The sequence below is a fragment of the Molossus molossus genome, unplaced genomic scaffold, assembly GCF_014108415.1.
Source record: "Molossus molossus isolate mMolMol1 unplaced genomic scaffold, mMolMol1.p scaffold_m16_p_14, whole genome shotgun sequence".
Taxonomy (NCBI): domain Eukaryota; kingdom Metazoa; phylum Chordata; class Mammalia; order Chiroptera; family Molossidae; genus Molossus; species Molossus molossus.
This window is the reverse complement of record NW_023425349.1, coordinates 6,173,975-6,191,664: the sequence shown is the minus strand read 5'-3', so window position 1 is coordinate 6,191,664 and position 17,690 is coordinate 6,173,975. Positions and strand designations below refer to the sequence as shown.

General features: G+C 53.5%; 1 protein-coding gene and 1 pseudogene across 1 annotated transcript; one reads left to right on the top strand and one right to left on the bottom strand.

Annotated features, from left to right (window-relative positions):
• Nucleotides 1–2,936: 2,936 nt before the first annotated feature.
• Nucleotides 2,937–16,648, top strand: DOLPP1 (dolichyldiphosphatase 1). Its single transcript, XM_036260678.1, has 9 exons — nt 2,937–3,015; nt 6,702–6,802; nt 7,069–7,153; nt 7,250–7,349; nt 7,581–7,679; nt 8,211–8,339; nt 8,813–8,902; nt 10,219–10,258; nt 16,168–16,648. Exons 1-8 carry the CDS (start codon nt 2,940–2,942, stop codon nt 10,253–10,255), a joined length of 717 nt encoding a protein of 238 aa, XP_036116571.1. The 5' UTR covers nt 2,937–2,939; the 3' UTR covers nt 10,256–10,258; nt 16,168–16,648.
• Nucleotides 11,204–14,680, bottom strand: LOC118629996 (annotated as a pseudogene).
• Nucleotides 16,649–17,690: the final 1,042 nt, after the last annotated feature.

The following is a 17,690-nucleotide window of genomic DNA, read 5'->3' as shown; positions in this document are numbered from 1 at the left end:
AGGCCACACGCTAGTGAAAGAAGCCACATACACAACGTACATACAGCCCTGGCCAGTTCGGCTCAGCAGTTAGAGCACTGGCCCGCGGATCAGAGAGTCCCGGGTTCGGTTCCCGCTAATAGGGGCACATACTTCAATTGCGGTTTGTCCCCGGCCCCAGCTGGGGTTGTGTAGGTGACAACCAGTCGATGTGTCTCTCACATCGACGTTTCTCTCTCTTCCTCCCTCTCTCCCTCCTGCTCTATTTGAAAATAAATGCAAAAATGTCCTCGGGTGAGGATAAAAAAACATCAAAAAGTACATACAGGGTGGGGCAAGAGTAGGTTTTCAGTTGTTTGCATGGAAAATAATAATAATTCATAAATAATAATGCAGGTACAGCCCTGGCCAGTTTGGCTCAGTGGTTGAGCATCGGCCTGTGGACCAGAGAGTCCCGGGTTCGGCTCCCGCTAGTGGCACATACCAAAAAAATAAATAAATAATGCAGGTATAAACTCTGTTTCACATTACAAGTATAAACCAACTTTTGCCCCACTCTGTACTGTAGGATGCTGTTTTTAGAAAGTACAAAATTAGACCTTGTACTTTTTGATTCTTGATCTCAGGGCTACTTTCACAGGTGTGTTTTATTTGTGTAGCTTCATCATACTCAATTTCTGGAATTTCCTGTATGAATGTTATATTTTAATTTTTTGAAAAAGCACAACTAAACCAAACAACACCCCCATCCTTCATAGCTCCCATCTATCTTCACCACTAATAGTGGCCCTCAAAATTTTGGGGGGGGCAAACCTCTGCCGACTTTCCCACTCCCTCAGCACCTTACCCCTCATCTTCTCATACCCATTTCATCCAGCCGCATTCCTGCCTAAGGACCCTTGCTTATGCTGTTCCCTCTGCCAAGAAAACCCCATACTGGATAACTCCCTCTCTTTCTATAGTTCATCTTTATCACTTCCTTAGAATGCTCCCCCTGAGGCACGAGGACTCTAGAATCAGACAGGCCTGGGCTTTGCCTCTCTAGGCCTATTTGCTCATCAGTGAAATGGCCACTAACCAGGGAGGGGCAATGCAGCCAGACCCAGGATGGCTGCCCTGTCTCTGGGGACTATTCTGGGAAACTCACAGCCCACTCTCCTCACACCTGCTTCTCAGAAGATAGTAACGGCAGTGCCTGTGGTAGCTGAGGGTAGGTGACCCAGACGAGCCCAGGCTGGGCCGGATGGTGAGCTAAGCACAGTGAGGCAGGCCCACAGTCCTGGCTTCAGCTGTCCTGAAGTCTTGCAGAGCTAGTCATTCTGGTCAATGGGATTCCTGGTTTATTCTCACTTCTCACAAGCATTTATTTCATTTATCAGGCTCTTGTTCTAGGTCTGGCCTGGGCCAGGCTCAAATACACAACAGGCCCTGGCTTCAAGGTGCCCTGGGCTTTGGCAGGCATGGGTGGAACCACTGTATCAGTACCCCAGAGCACATAAGAGTGCAGACTCCAGCCCTGCCTGGCTGGCGTGGCCTAGGGGTTAGAGCTTCGGCCTGTGGACCCAAGGGTCACAGGTTTGATTCCTGGTCAAGGGCATGCATCTGGCTTGCAGGTTCATCCCAGGCCCTGGTAGGGGTGCATGCGGGAGGCAACCAATAGATGTGTCTCACATCAATGTTTCTCTCTCTCTCTCTCTCTCTCTCCCTTTTCTCCCTCCCTTCCACTCTCTCTGGAAAAAAAAAAAAAATCAATGGAAAAAGTATCCTCTGGTGAGGATTAACAACAACAAAAAAACTCCAAGGCTCCAACCCAGACCCTAGTGGGACCCAGGAATCTACATTTTCTACATGCTGATCTTGGTGCCCACAAAGTCAGAGAATCATTTCATACTGGGAGAGACAAGGAACCCATTACAGTCCAGTGTGGTCAGTGCTGAGGTAGGAGAAGGGCTCAGTGAAGGCTCCTCACCTGGCCAAGAAACGTCTAAGTGAAAACTGACACTGGAGCGAGACTTTGCCAGGCAAAGTGGGGCGAGAGGGGTGATGCATCCCAGGTAGTGGAACAGCATGTGCAAAGGCTAGGAGACCAGAGGGGGCCAGGCACTTGATCTGGGGTGTAATTCAACCTAGCCTGAGAGAGTGGAGGTAGGAGAGGGAACGGTGGGTGGGAAAGTGTGGCTGCTTATGCAGGGTTTTGTTGGCTAGTAGGAATGTTTTAGGAAAGCTGAGGTGTAGATGGAAAACCGACTTCTTGTTTAAAATGCTCAAGATGCCTCCTTAAACACATAAATGTGACTTAATCGATAAATCTTTGTTAATTGAATGAAAGAAGGAAGGAGCCTTTATTAACATCAATTAAGCTTCTACTCTTAGCATCACTTAAGAAATGAGTAAGTGCCCTCGGGGTCTTTGGTTTCAGTTTACTTATAACTAAAAGTGGGTGGACCCAGACCCCATCGTGACGAGGTTGGCTCCCCGCTTCGAGCATGCGGTCTGACGGGCGCCCAAGTCCCTTCGGCTCTGGGCGGGCCCCGGGTACCGGGGGAAGCCTTCACTCGGCTCAGGTCCCAGCCAAACCAAAGCTCCCACCAAAGTTCAACACGCCCCCCAAACGAAGGCCTGATTGGTCCGCCCTGCCCACACTGCGAGCAGGATTCACTTTCTGATTGGCTGTTCTGCTCTGTGTTCTGTGCTGGAACCGTCCTCTTCCCTAATTGGTCAGGAGCCTACCTGCGCTCGCCCAGGATTGGACGCTGGCTTGGCCGATTTACAAGTTCCTAGGGGCCCCGCTCTCTGATTCGCCGCTGGGGCTAACCCTACGGCCTGCACGCTGAATGGCTGCGCCGCTACCTGTATGGGCTTCCGATTGGATGCGCGGCGCCTTCCCGGCGTGATAGGTCTGGACCACTGCCCCCCTGGCATCCCATTGGCTGCTCGGCAAAGCCCGGTCTCCGGGTAAGATGGCAGCGGACGGACAGTGCTCGCTCCCTGCTTCATGGCGGCCGGTTACCCTCACCCACGTCGAATACCCTGCAGGTAAAAGGCAACTCCGGCTCTAAGGACGCCTTCCCGGGGCCGGCCCCTCAGCCCCAGGCGCTCCGGCTCGCGCGAGCCCGCGGAGGGGGCGCCGGGATATTGGGGTGGGAACTGTCAAATAGTGAGCCTTGAAGGGGCTCGGCCGGCGCGCGCGCCGCGCAGGCGCGGTGGTGAGGCGATGAGCTGGGCGAAATTGTGAGGCTCGCTCGCGCACTCTGCGGCTGCGTGGCGGGGGCGCTCCCCCGCGTCCTGGGGCGCAGGTGGGCTGTAATGGGGAGGGGGTCTGTGTGAGGCAGGATGGGATCACTGGCCTGGACCCAGGCCCTTCTTTCTCGGAGCCAGAGAGGCCAGGCTCCCTACCTGGCGTGCAGGGAGTGCCTGTTTGCTTTAGACGGTGCATTTGGGTCGCCTGTGAGAAAGAGCTCCCCGTTGCTGGAAGTGTGCAAACCGAGGTCAGAAAATGTTCGCTATTTGAGTACTTCTAGTGTGCCGCACCCTGCACTGCTCTGCAACGGAGGGGACCCGGTGAGGGGCGGGCAGCCCCCAGGATCTTGACTTCTGGAGCTTCCCATCCGACACATCTCTAGCAGCACAGGGTTTTCCAGCTGGGAGGTCCTTCAGCTTCCGTCCTGGAGGCGGTCTGGTAGAGTGGTGCGGAGCTTGGGCCTTGGGGTCAGAGGTGTCTGTGCTCAAGTTTAGGCCCAGGCTTTGTGCAAGAGACTTCACCTGTCTGTGGCCCAGTTATTTCATCTCTAAAGTGGGACTGATCACAGTGCCTCCCTTCTAGCGGTGGTGTGAGAATCAGATAACGGGGGGCATGAGAAATGCAGTGCCTGGCACACAGGAAGCATTCACTAAATGACTGCAGTTATTATCATCCCACCTTCCCGGGACCCTCTCAAGCCCACCCCACCCTCCCTGGGTAGGATGGTTGGGTATCAGGTGTGCCCCTCATTGAGCCCTGGTTGTCCTAGGAAGGGCCTGCTCTGTATGTTGCTCATTTGGGTTTAGATGTGAGAACCTGGCCCTGCTGAGGGCCCCAGGGCTGGCTGCTGGCTGCTGGCTGCCAGAGAACTTTGACCCTGAGTATTCTGGGTTATACTGGGGGTGGAGTGGCCCTACCAGGTGCTGGGCCCTACCAGCCTGCTTGCCTATCCATCCATTCATTCAGCCAGTATCCATTGAGTGCTTCCTAAGTGCTAGGCCCTGGTCTGGCTCTGGGTTTAGAATGGTGAACAGGCCCATAAGTCCCTGAAGTCCTGTAGTATGAAAAAACAAAAACAAAAACCCACTTTACAGGAGGGAAACCTTGGCCTGGACAGGGGAAGGGACTTGGCTAAGGCCTCAGCAACTTCATGACTTCCAGCTGGCCTTGGAGTAGCTTCTGTGAGTGCTCACACTCTAACAAGCGAGAAGGAACCTGGCAGTTGTGAGCAGCGTGATACAGGATGTGATGAGGGACCCTTTGCAGGGACTGTGGGTGCTTAGAGGAGGGACTTGGCTGAGCCTGGGGGCATCCCACAATGTCTAGCCCCCGGCTAGCTCTTCTGTGGCCCCCTGTACTTCTTCATACCCCTTATCACATTGATCCTTGCTTCCTTTATCCATTTTTATTCATTTTCCATTATTTTTGAGCCTAGTTAAGTGCCAGGTACTGTACTGAGCTTGGGGGATTGAGTGCTGTGTAGAGAGCCCGTCCTTGCTCCTATGGGACGTATAGAGGGAGACAGTCACAGCCTGACATCTACACTAGCAAACATATCATGACTGATGCCTGGTTACATATTCATGGTCCCTCATCAGACTGAGAGCTCTGCAGTGGCAGGAACACATCTTTTTTTGCCACTCTGGTGTGTACTTAATTTATGTTGAGTTAACCCAGGCAGCATCCCACGTGGGGGAAACAGTGTGCAAAGATCCAGAAGTAGGACAGAGCACGGTGTGTTCAGGGAACTGGAGTGCGGTCCCTGGAACTGGAGCAAAGGATGGGAGAGGAGCAGGGCTAGGACTCCCCAATGAGCTGGGCTGAGGTGGGACTTATCCCAAGGGCAGAGGGAGGGGCTTGGAGCAGAGTGGGGAGGCCAGAGTCACAGCATCTGTAGGAAGGTCCCAGGTTAGTGCCAGGTGTGAGATAAGCCATGGAGATGGCCAAAGGTTTGGAGACACCAGCTACTCCCTGTTCTCATGGTCAGGTGCCCTGGGCATCAGCTGGGCAGCTGAGAGACCCAGAATTTCAGGGCCAGGCCGTTGTGTGGGTGAGGAGACAGGGGCCCAGAAAAGGGAAGGGCCTCACCCAGTGTTACCCAGCTGGCCTGTGACAGCACTAGCATTTGAGCCAGCCCTACCCTGGGTAGGTGTGGGTGAGGACAGGTGTGTGCCCATTTCTTCAGCCTGAATCTGGGCTCAGCTCCTGTGTGGGCACCTTCCCAGCTGCCTTTGTGAGGTGTGGGCCATTTTTCATGCTGGGTTCTCTCAACCCCTGGGTGAACAGAGCCCCCAGCCTGGCAGTGTCCTGGGTGCCAGGGACCGAGCTGGGTGTCACAGTCCCCCTCACAGAGCCATAGGAGGTGGGTACTAGTTTCCCCTTTTCACAGATCACAGAGCTGAGGCTCAGGGAGGTGGAGTCTTTGCCTGAGGTCATGCAGCCAGCAAGTGCTGGCATGGGACATGCCCTCTGACCTCAGAGTGGCTACATAGCAGTCCTGTTTTTGTTGTTTTTTTCCTTTTTTTTATCTTCACCCGAGGACATTTTTCCATTTTTTTATTCGGATAGAGCAGGAGGGAGGGAGAGAGAGAGAAACATCCAAGTGACAGGGACACATCGAGTGGCCGCCACCTGCACAACCCAGCCAGGGCTGGGGACAAACTGTAGCCGCGGTACATGCCCTTAGCGGGAACCAAACCCGGGTCTCTGTGGACCGCATGCCGACGCTCTAGCTGCTGAGCCAAACCAGCCAGCGCTAGCTGTCCTGTTTTGAATGGTGAGGGTGGTCTTTGGACCTGACATCAGCCCTGCCCTTGAGCTCCTATCTCTTGGCTGTGGTGTCCTCATCTCTCAGAAAGGGCTGGCAGTCCTCACACTGCTCCCTCCCTGGCCTACTAGGACAGTCAAAAGCAGGTAGTGAATAGGTAGCCAATTTATTGCCAATAGAAAGGCAATGAGAAACTGGCACTGCAATGGCGGTCCATACTGGGCAACACAGCCTCCTCCCCACCCTTGGCCTTGGTCTTTGTGGGAGCCTGTAGCGCAGACCCAAGTCTGTGTGTGGCTAGAGAATACCAGGTTCCCTGGAGCCCCAGCCAAGCCCTGCTGGGCACCCGTGTGCCTGCTGGGCTGCCTCCCAGTACAGAGCCCAGTCTCTGGGGTCAGATCAAGCCAGGTTCAGATTCCTGGCTTGGCAAGGTGGTGGGTACAGTATTTGGATGAGGCCAGAGACTTGGGTTTTAGTCCAGTTCCCACTCGTTCTGACTGAGGCGTCCACAGCTCCCTGGCCCTACATTCCGGGTCCTGCATTTCTGGCCCAGGTCTTACTCGATTTGCAGGGGGCTGGCCCCTAGCAGGAACCGAACCCGGGACTCTCTGGTCTGCAGGTCAACGCTCAGCTGCTGAGACAAACTGGCCAGGGTCTGGCCCCTCTTTTGATGCTCATACGCTGTCCTCACTCCATTCTCCCTGCGTCATTCAGGTGATCTCTCTGGCCACGTCCTTGCCTACCTGAGCCTCAGCCCCATATTTGTCATTGTTGGTTTCGTGACCCTCATCATATTCAAGCGGGAACTGCACACGGTGAGTGAGTCTGCCCCCCATCCACCCGGTGCCCTCCCACTGCTCCCCAGTGCCCCCACCCTAGGGACAGGGGCTGCACCATTTCATCCCAGGTGCTTCGCCTTCCCTTCCATGCCGCCATCTCTCTTGAGATTGTGTGGAGCCTCCTGGCTGGTTCCAGGTAGTTCACCAGTTGGGCTGGGAGATTCAGTAGGAGGCACAGTCTTTGGGGTTGGGTGGTGGCTGGCAGGTGCAGAAGCCCAGCTGACCACACATCTTCCCAGCAGATCTCCTTCCTCGGGGGCCTGGCACTGAATGAGGGGGTCAACTGGCTGATCAAACACGTCATCCAGGAGCCTCGGCCCTGTGGAGGTAGGGCCCAGGCTGTGAGGATCTGGGGGTCCACCAGGTGAGGGCATTACTGAGTGACCTGCATCCTCCCATCATGCCCTGTTCTCTCTCTCGCAGGCCCCCACGCGGCAGTGGGCACCAAGTACGGGATGCCTTCCAGTCATTCCCAGTTTATGTGGTTTTTCTCCGTCTATTCCTTCCTTTTTCTATATTTAAGGTGAGCTTCTCTCCAGTTGGAGTGGCCCGGAACTGGCCCAGGCCAGGCTCTGCCAGGGACTCACTGCAAGTCCTTTGGATACACCTTGGGGCTTGGCTTCTTCTGGGGGTGGGAGGAGCTGTGGCCAAGGCAGAAGGCACCCAGGGAGCCTGTGGATGGGGCCAGGAGCTGTTTGGGAGGCCTGGGTTCCAGGCTGTGGGCTGAGGCTATCTGACAGGCCTGTCTTCCCAGAATGCACCAAACGAACAACGCCAGGTTCCTGGACTTGCTGTGGAGGCACGTGCTCTCCCTGGGTCTCCTCACCGTGGCCTTTCTAGTCTCCTACAGCAGGTATGGAGGGAAAGAGAACCTCCACTCATACCCTGCCCACTGGGTCTTGCTGGATTCTTGGTCCCTGTGGACCTGAGTCCCAGAGCCTGTAGGGCAGGGCAGGGCAAGGGGTCCCAGGTTTCTCGTTTTACAGGGTCAGGGCTCCATGGTCTCTTCCAGCCCAGTCCTTGCTCTCTCTTCCCAGCTGAGCCCAGGGTTCTGGGGACACCGCTACCCTTCAGCCATCTGTTCCCAGCATTCTGGAGGAGCCTCTTGCAGAGAAACTCAGAGTTCAAGGGCTAGAGAGAAGGGAGGCAAGTCTCAGCTGAGCCATCTCCTCACTTCGAGTTGGGAGAGCAGTGTTGGGGTCCAGCCCTCTGCCTCCTTCTGGAAGTAGATCTGAGGCTATGTATCCATAGGAACTCATACCTATCTGTGTATGTCTCCGTGGGTGTGCACACAGGTCCCCAGGAAGCTAGTACCTGGGCATGGAGGATTGTGCAGGCCTGTTTCTGACTGACTTTCATGAACTTCCCTTTGTCCTTGGCTCAGGGTCTACCTGCTGTATCACACCTGGAGCCAGGTGCTCTATGGAGGCGTCGCTGGAAGCTTCATGGCCATCGCTTGGTTCGCCTTCACCCAGGAGGTCCTCACCCCTCTGTTTCCCAGGATAGCATCCTGGTAACTGCTTCTCACCCCTGCTGCTGCCCCGCCCATCTTCCCAGGCACCACAGTCCCGGCCCTCTTTTGTGGAAGGGGCTATCAGTGGGAAGACCTAGGAGCTCCTGCCCCAGCCTCGGTCTCCCTGGGAGAGCCCTAGTGTCCAGGCTTCTGGTGGGCAGGAGGCTGCAGGCCCCGCTTGCCTGGTTTCTGTGTCGCCCAGCTCTTCCTCAGGCCTGGAAGCCAAGGTGGCATCCTCTGTCCTCGCCTAGGTTCTCAGGGCCGTGTGTGCTGTGGGGGGTGCCCCTGCCTCGGTGTCACACAGGTGACACATCTGGGTCTTGCAGTGGCTCTGGAGCCACAGGCCAGGCAAAGACCCTCTGATCAGTGGGAGGAAGGTACATGGCTGGCCGCAGGCACTGATGGGAAACTCTGGCTTGATGACAGCTCCTGCCCTGATGTGGTCCTGGGGTTCTGGGTGTCTGTCTCCCCAGGCCTATCTCTGAGTTCTTCCTGATTCGAGACACAAGCCTCATTCCCAACGTGCTCTGGTTTGAGTACACAGTAACCCGGGCAGAAGCCAGGTAAGTTAGGGTTCAGCGGTCACTGGGTCCTGGCTCAGGGGCACAGACCCAGGGCAAGACCTGCCCCCTGCAGTCACTGCCCCCATTTTTGGATGGCTCCCCAAAAGCCAGACACTTGCCTAAGCACTGTTTTTACACTGTCATTGAATGCTCCCCTGGGCCCCATTTTACAGATGAGAAAACTGAGGCTCAGAGATGAGAGGAAGAGTCACTTGAGGAATAACCTAGAGATTGTGTGTGGGGGAGCTGGGCTGGGAATTCATGTCGTCTGGCCCAGAGCTACGCTTTTTACCTCTGTGACCCAGAACTAGGGAGCTAGGCAGCTGAAATTCTCAGGGCGCCTATGTGTGAACACCTATTAGGCTGTTCAGTCCAGACACTTTTTCTATAAATGGGTAAACAGAGGTGCAGTTGAACAGCAAGTTGGTGCAAAGCTGGGCTTTGGGGCCTACTGCTTGAGCTTTCCATCCCCACTCATCCAAATCCTGGGTGGGGTGTCACCGGGGTTGGGAAGGCCTGGCTCCTCCTGGGTTCAGAGGGGAACTGAGGCAGGGTCAAGCTCCAAGCAAGCCTGTGAGGTTTCCCCAAGGAGCTGGTGAGAAGAATCACAGGGCAGGGCAGGGCAGGGCATCTCATCTAGCAGCCTGGAAATGTGTCTAGTGCATCATGGTCCAAATGATGAGCTTAAAGAGTGAAAGCCCTGGGCCCAGGAGGAAAGGGGAGTTGAGTTGGTTAGGGCAGGCAGTCCTGTTGTTGGAGAGGCCCCAGTTGGCCCAGGCTCTCCATCTGGCTCCCAGAATTGTCCTGTCCCACAGGCCCTGCCCAGCCCCGCCCCCCTCACTTGGCCCCGCTGGCTATCACTTGCCTTTATTTACCAAAAGTTCTATGTACACATGCTCGGACCCAGGCCGTGTGCTGGGGTAGGCAGAGAGAGCCACAGCAGTCAGGGAAGACACGAAGAGTAGAGCAGCTGCCCGTGTGATGAGAGCGCTGGACTTGAGAGCTCAGGGCAGGAACCGATGTGGGGCGGGTGGTTGGGCCTGCTGGGCAGGGGAAGCAGAGCCGACTGCGGAAAGTGCATGCCTGCCACAGTTGGGGTTTGGTGGGAGTGTTCTCAGAAGAGGGAAGAGCATGCGCAGAGCTTCCAAGGTGGGAGGAAGTTTGGTGAGTCGGTTCCTGGGGCTACTGGGGTGAGTGCTCACCCATTTGATAGGACGGTGGGTAGGGAGTGGACAGCTGAGGGGGTCCCTGAATGCCAGGCGTCCTCTCATCTAGCCCCAGGCATCCTCACTCAGACTCCCACCCCCATTTTGCAGGAACAGACAACGCAAGCTGGGGACGAAGCTGCAGTGACTGGTGAGTGTGGCTGGGTCCAGCCTCCAGATCTGGCCTGCACGATGCCTTGCAGGATGGACAGTGACAGAGGGATGAAGCAGAGACCTCTACAGACCCAAGTCACCAAGTGGAGCCTTTTTTTTTTCTTATTTTAATTTTAATGAACAAGGTGGCCTTTTGGGCCAGCCCCTCGGCCAGGAACCTGGAGGGCCTGTTGCCGGGGCCACACGGTCAGAGAGCCTCGCTGTGTGCTGCTGCCAGCCCCTGGCCGGGCGGAAAGTGCTCTTGGTGTGGGCACTGGGGTGCGGGGTAGAGGAGGAGGGCTGCCCCTGTGCTCGCAGGGCCAGGAAGTCCAGGTGGAGTGGAAAATACACACTATTTATTTTTTGGTTTTGTTAATGGCAAGTAGGATTTTGGAGACGGGGCCGGAAGAGCCTGCTCTGTGGAGGCTGCTGCCCCATGTCTAGAGGGGCCCAGGCCCTTTGCCCTGAGCCCAGGAGGCAGACTGCCTCTTCCTGGGCCTGAAAGGTGGCCTGGGGACCCGGAGAGGGGAGCACCCTTCGTCCTCTCTGCCACCATTGCCATTCCAGAACCTCATTCAGTGTTTCCCAGTCTGGGAGGCCAAGCCCAGAGAGAGCACGCATCTGGCGGCTGCTATCAGTGTCCCACCCCGTACCGACCCTACACCACAAGGGCTTTCTCTGGTTCCCTGTCCTCCAGACAGTGGTCCTTTCTGACAAAAGAGCCTGCACATGTGGGTGAGCAAACCCAAGCTGTTTACAGCTCTTTTTGGTCCTGCCATTGGGAGCAGTTAGTCTTCATCTCCACGAGAACAAAATGCAAAGGAACCAGGAGCCGGGTCACAGGAGGGGTCATTGGGTGCCTGACATCCCCACCCTTCCCTACCCCCTCTGAGAGGCTGGGAACCTGCCTGGGTTCATCCTTGAGCCTGTTCTGGGGTGTGGTTCACAGATCCCCACTGTCCAGCTCAGAGGACGGCTCCTCCTGAAGGGACTTGATCTCCAAGTCTCTGTGAAGTGGAGCTGTGGAGTGGACGTGCTTCCAGACTCTTGGAAGTTTCTAGAACTGAACCAGACTGCTTGGACCTGTGTTTGAACCCTGCCCCCTCCCTTTTCTTTGTGGAGGTTCGTAATCTGCTGCTGAAGCACAATGTTTGGGTGCTTTCTTTTTTCATTTGTTAAAGACAGTGTCCAAAAGCCATTCCAGATGCCAGGACCAGGGGCCCGTTTCTGGGGAAGGTTGTTCAGTCCCCATGTTTCCCTTCCCTCCCCTCCCCTTACTTTCTTATTTTTTACATTTTGCCTGAGACAAGCCAAGTATGAGGTGGTTTGATTTAAGAAAAATCAATGAAATTGTTTACTCTTGTTTTAAAATAAAATCTTGAATTCTGGCAGCTTGAGCACATGTTGACTAGGGCTCCTGAGAGGAAGCTGGAGACACGTGACCCTGAGGAGCAAGGATCTAGTGAAAACCATAAAATCATGAGCATCTCCAAGACGTCTAGTCCCTTCCAGCCCTGAGAGCCGCGGTTTGAATGGCCCTGTGACATTTCCTACTAAAGTCTGAGGAGACCTCACTGCCATGGAGTTAGGAAGTGCCCCCTTTTTTGGTCCCAATCCGCCTCCCTGTTAGGTCCTAGCTGGCTCTGGACCTGCTCTGTAAGCCTCGTTCCTCCATGCAAAGCCCCGGAGGACTGGGGACAGCCAGTGTGCTCTTCTAAGCCTCTGCCAGGATAAACACCTCCACTCCTTGTTTAATTCAGTATTTCTTGAGTGTGCATGGATGAGGCTCTTGCTTTGGAAGGAACAGCTGCAAACTGAGCTGAGTTTTCAGGCTTACAGGAGCTAGATGAATGTAGTCAAACTCAAGGGCTGGCCAAGGTGGGGAGTCGAATCCTTCCTCGATTCACCCAGCCGAGATGCAGAATGGCTGTACCCTAGGGTCAGGGGGTCAGAAGTAATTCTGTCCTCACGTGAGCTCGAAGGCTGTGGGTCAGGGCCCCCAGTGGTCCACAGAACCTTGACACTCAGTAAAGTTGACGTTACCCAAGATGTGAGGCTGAGGCAAACAAATCTCTAGAGGAAGGAGCCTACATCCTAGACTTCAATTACTTGTATGATTAGTTTTGTGGGTTTTTTTAATCCTTACCTGAGGATATTTTCCCATTTATCTTCAGATAGAGCGGGAGGGAGGGAGAGAGAAACATGATGTGAGAGAGACACATCGATTGGTTGCCTCCCACACAACCCGACCAGGACTGGAGATGAACTGCAACCGAGTTATGTGCCCTTGGCCAGAATCAAACCTGAGTTTCTGGTCTGTGGGCTGACGCTCTAACCGCTGAGCCAAACCAGCCAGGGCTGTATGATTATTTATTTATTTTTAACTAAAGATCATTTATTTGTTTTTCACTAAAACGTTATCTTAGGACATAATTAAACTGTGTTACCACCCCCCCACCCAAACTTGAAGAAGGGTTAGTACAATGAATGTTATAAAGTAGTTATGAACAGTATTTAAACGACTGGAACCAACATTAACTTGACAAAGAAAAACTTCCTTCTAAACCATAATAATGTTTAAGTAAAAAAAAAGAAAAAAAGAGGGTGGTGGAAGTTCAGATTGAATAAGATCCTCACATTTCATCTAACACATTCAATCCTGGCTAGAAGGTACCAAAATGGAAACAGGATTACTATAACACGAAACTTCCACCGCAGATCGCTGGACACACCTGTATTCCAAGCCCACCCCCAACCCCCAGTGCTTCCAACACAACTCTCTCCCAGCCTGTTGGGCCTGCCGACCAAGGAGCATGTAGATCTCTTTAATCCCATCTTTGTTATAAGGCTGGTATGTCTGGGTATCAGCTGGGTGAACAAGACAGCTGAGGTCTGCCAGATCAATAAAATCAAACAGCTGGCTGATAGATGTACTAGAGGGGCTGCTGGGCTTCATTCTCTTCAGATGCTCTTCATATGTTTTACAAACACCTTCCAGGCGCTCATTCTCTGATTCATAGCATAAGTTCTGCCTCTGGCCTCTCGGGAGGCTGTACCAGTAAAATGGTGAGACATCGTGCCAAACTTGCTGCAGCCGCCGCCGCCAAACACGAGCTTAGCCTCAAAGCCGCCAGCAGCCAACCCCCCTATTTATTATTTTTAATCCTCACCCGAGGAGATTTTTACGTTTATCGTCAGATAGAGTTGGAGGGAGGCAGGGAGAGAGAGACACATTGACTGTGCTTCCCGCACGACCCAACCAGGGCCGGGATCGAACCGCAACCGAGGTACGTGCCCTTGACCGGCATCGAACCTGCAACTCATTGGTCTGCGGGCCTACGCTCTAACCGCTGAGCCAAACTAGCCAGGGCTGTATGATTAGTTTTTAAATTACAGTGAACAGAATATAGACAAAGATGGCCCAGAGGGAATGATACCATGATGGAGGACCAGCAGCCAACAGGTCAGAGAAACAAACCTGCCAGTACTTCAGGTGCTGGAATGATCAGGCAGAGACTGTAAATTTGATGTTTTGTTTTTATTTATGTTATTTTTTTGCATTTATCTTCAGACAGAGTGGGAGGGAGCCGGGGGGAAGAGAGAGAGAAACATCGACATGAGACACACTGACTGGCCACCACCCACACGACCCCAACCTGCGCCGGGGACAACTGAGGTACGTGCCCTTAGCAGGAACCGAACCTGGGACTCACTGGTCCGTGGGCTGACGCTCTAAGCGCTGAGCCAAACTGACCAGGGTTAAATTTGATGTTTTAAAGAAATAAAAGACAAAATTGGAAATGTCCTGGCCAGTTTGGCTCAGCGGTTGGAGCGTCAGCCTGCAGACCAGAGAGTCCCGGGTTCGGTTCCTGCTAGGGGCGTGTACCAAAAAAAAAAAAAAAAAAAATTGGAAATGTCTGCAGGGAATGGGAAACTATAAGGTGAGCCCTGGAAGATTTTTAAAGGAATCACAATGAAAGAATCCACAGGTAGGTTTCATAGCAGGCTAGACACAGTTGGAGAAAAAGTCAATTGGACGAAGTGCAGAACTGGAGCACAGTGTGGAGAGGAAGGGCTGGGGGCCCCCGTGTTCCCTGAGCCCCAGCTAACTTCACTGCTTTCATCTCAGTCGACACACAGCTGTTCCCCCAACTTATTTTCCTGTTGTCGGTCACAAAGTCTTGCTCACTGCAACTCCTAAGTGTCTAAATGTCCACGTTTCCCCAACTCCCTGACCGCTCTGTGGGGCCAGGCTCTCTCCAGTCCCTCAGCATCTTCCTAAATGCCCACCTTGGCATCTCTGGTAAAGCCCAAGTCTTTAACGTGGCCTCTGTGTGCACCGCTCCCCAGTCTGGCCCTCACCGCTTGGCAGGCCGCCCTGCAGGTCTGCCCTTGCTTCCAGCCACCGCACTTCCCCCATGAAGAGCCAAAGCCAAGTTCATGTCAACCTAAAAGCCAAACTTTTTAGAGGATCTAGGTAAAAGCCAAGTCTTTAAATTCATTAATATATTACATGTTCACATTTCAACTAATTTATTGCACAGAACAGTTCTTTTTCACTCATTTAAAAAAATCAAATTCTTGCCCTGGCCAGTTTGGCTCAGCAGTTAGAGTGTCAGCTTGTGGTCCAGAGAGACCCGGGTTCGGTTTCCACTAAGGGCGCGTGTGCCTAGGTTGCAGTTAGTCCCTGGCCCTGGTTGGGTCGTGCGGTGGCAGCCACTCAATGTGTCCCTTTCACGTCGATGTTTCTCTCTCTTCCTCTCTCCCTTCCACTCTATCTGAACAAAAAATGGAAAAATGTCCTTGGGTAAGGATAAAAAAAAAAAAAAATCAAATTCTTCATCTTCATCATTAGCATCGGTCTGGTTACCCCTGGTGCCACCTGTGGGTCAGCTGACCAAGTTCTATAGGGTCCGCTGGCTAAGCTGTTTGAGATCCAGCACCACTTTCTGGATTCATGCATGCTGCTGTCACTGGAGATGTTATCCCAAGCCCGAGTGCCCATTGGCAGAACATTCAGACAGTGGATTTAAAAAATCCTGTAAGGTCTGGCTGGTGTGGCTGTGGTTGAGTGTTGACCCTGCACCAAGAGGTCACTGGTTTGATTACTGGTCAGGGCACATGCCCAGGTTGTAGGCCTGGTCCCCAGTGGGGGGCATGTAGGAGGCGGCCAATTGATGTTCTCTCTTATCGATGTTTCCATCTCTCCCTCTAAAATCAATAAAGGAAAAAAAAACAAACTTAAAAATCCTGTAGAAAATAAAAAACAAAAACAAGCCTGGCTGGTGTGGCTCAGTATTGAGCATCGACCCATGCACCAAGAGGTCGCCAGTTTGTTTCCTGGTCAGGGCACATGCCCAGGTTGTGGGCCAGATCCCCATGGGGGGGTATGCAGGAGGTGGCCAATTGATGTTCTCTCTCATCCATGTTTCTCTCTCTTCCCTCTCTCTCTAAAATCAATAAAAGAGCCCTGGCCTGTTTGGCTCAGCAGTTAGTGTCAGCCCGCAGACCAGAGAGTCCTGGGTTTGGTTCCTGCTAAGGGCACGTACCTCAGTTGCAGTTTGTCCCCGGCTCCAGTTGGGGTGGCAACTGCTCAATGTGTCTCTCACATCGATGTTTCTCTCTCTCTCTTCCTCCCTCTTTATCTGAAGATACATGCAAAAATGTCCTCGGGTGAGAATAAAAAATAAAATCAATAAAAGAAAAAAAAAGCACAAAAACCACAAAAAAAGAATAAAAAATAAAAAATCCTGTAGGTGTGTCATCTCTCCAACACTTCCTTCCATGTGTCCAGAGGCCTTGGAAGCACCTGCTTATCCCACACCCAGCACTTCCAAGGTTGGGGTCACAGGTCACACTCAGGAGTAATTACTGAATTTGTTTCTCAATCTTTTCCTTCCTCACCAGGGACCTCTAAACATTCCATGTAACACTGATGTTTTAGGCTCTACTGAATTGAGTTAGCCTTCAGGGGTGCACCAGAGCCGCCTGCAGGGAGGTGCCTGTGCCCCCAGCACAGGAGCGCTTTGCTGAGGGCTGTCCTACAGGAAATGTTGCTGATTCTTCCATCAAGGGCCATGCAGACCTCAGGCCCCAGGTGTGCTCCTGTTCTATCAAGATGGAGGAGCCCTCAGTATCGGGACGTGAGAATGGCTTCTAGGAGCTGAGAGTGGACCCCAGCCAGTAGCCAGCAAGCCAGTGGCACCTCAGTCCTACAGCTGGGAAGGATCGATTCTGCCAACATCCAGTGAGCTTGGAAGAGGATCAGAGCCCAAATGAAATGGAAGCCACAGCTGACACCTCGATTTCAGCTACTGAGACCCTGAACAGAGAACCCAGCCATGCCATGCCTGCCCTTTGACCTCCTGGAACTGTGGGATGATAAGCAGGTAGTTTTAAGCCCCCCATCCCCCACCCTGGCCGGGTTGGCTCAGCGGTTGGAGTGTCGGCCTATGGACCAGAGAGGCCCGGGTTAGGTGTCCACTAGGGGCATATACAAAAAATAAAAAAATAAGCACCCCCCCCAAAATTGAGTAAGCCTTTATATAAGATCTGTAACACCCAACTGCAAGGGAATATCCTCAGTTCTGAAGGAGAATCTTTGGGGAAAATCCTGCCTTATATTCAGGTCTGTATGGTTCTTAGAACTTGAGTTTTGGGAGTCCCAGGTGTCTGTCCATGCAGTGTCCGTGGCCTGGCTTGCTGTCCCCTCCCATGTGTCCCCACCCTAGCACTGCTCACACAGCACTCACTCAAATCCTGCTGTGGGTCCCCACTTCCTGGGACTCCCAGGAGCTCCCAGAGGGAGCAGAATCACCCCCACTGTACAGATTGAGGCCTGAGTCCAGGGCGTTTCCTCCCGCGGCCTCCTTCTCCACCCCTGCCCCGTAATCTGAGTGGGTGTGGCGTGGCGCTAGGGGCTTGGCTACAGGGACTCCTCATACCCTGTCCTGAAGTGTGGCTTCTGGGAATCTCTGTTCTGCTGTTTAGTAACTTGGTACTTTTACCTCTCTGAGCCTTGTTTTCTTGTCTGTAAAAAGGAGAAAACCATAGGACCCATCCTCACGTGACTATCACCGGCCAGGCCATGAAGCTCCTCCTCTCACAGGCTCAGTGAACTCTCCCGCCCAACCCCCAGCGTTTGCTCTGGGTTTCTGCGTGCCTTAGGGTCAGTGTCCCTCAGAGCAAGACTCCTCTCTCCACATACAGCCCACCTGACTTAGGCAAGACATCCTGCTTCTGGGGATGGGGACAGGAAGTTTTAGAGTTCTGATCAGGTGGTCGTGTGATCTGGGGCATAACTCCTGTTGGGCTCAGTGGGGGCTGCAGGATGAGGCCTTGGGCCGAGTGTCAGCCACACATGGTCCACCAAACCCAGGCCTATCGGGCCCCACAGCCCCCTGGGAGAACCGTACCCACCCACCCACAGC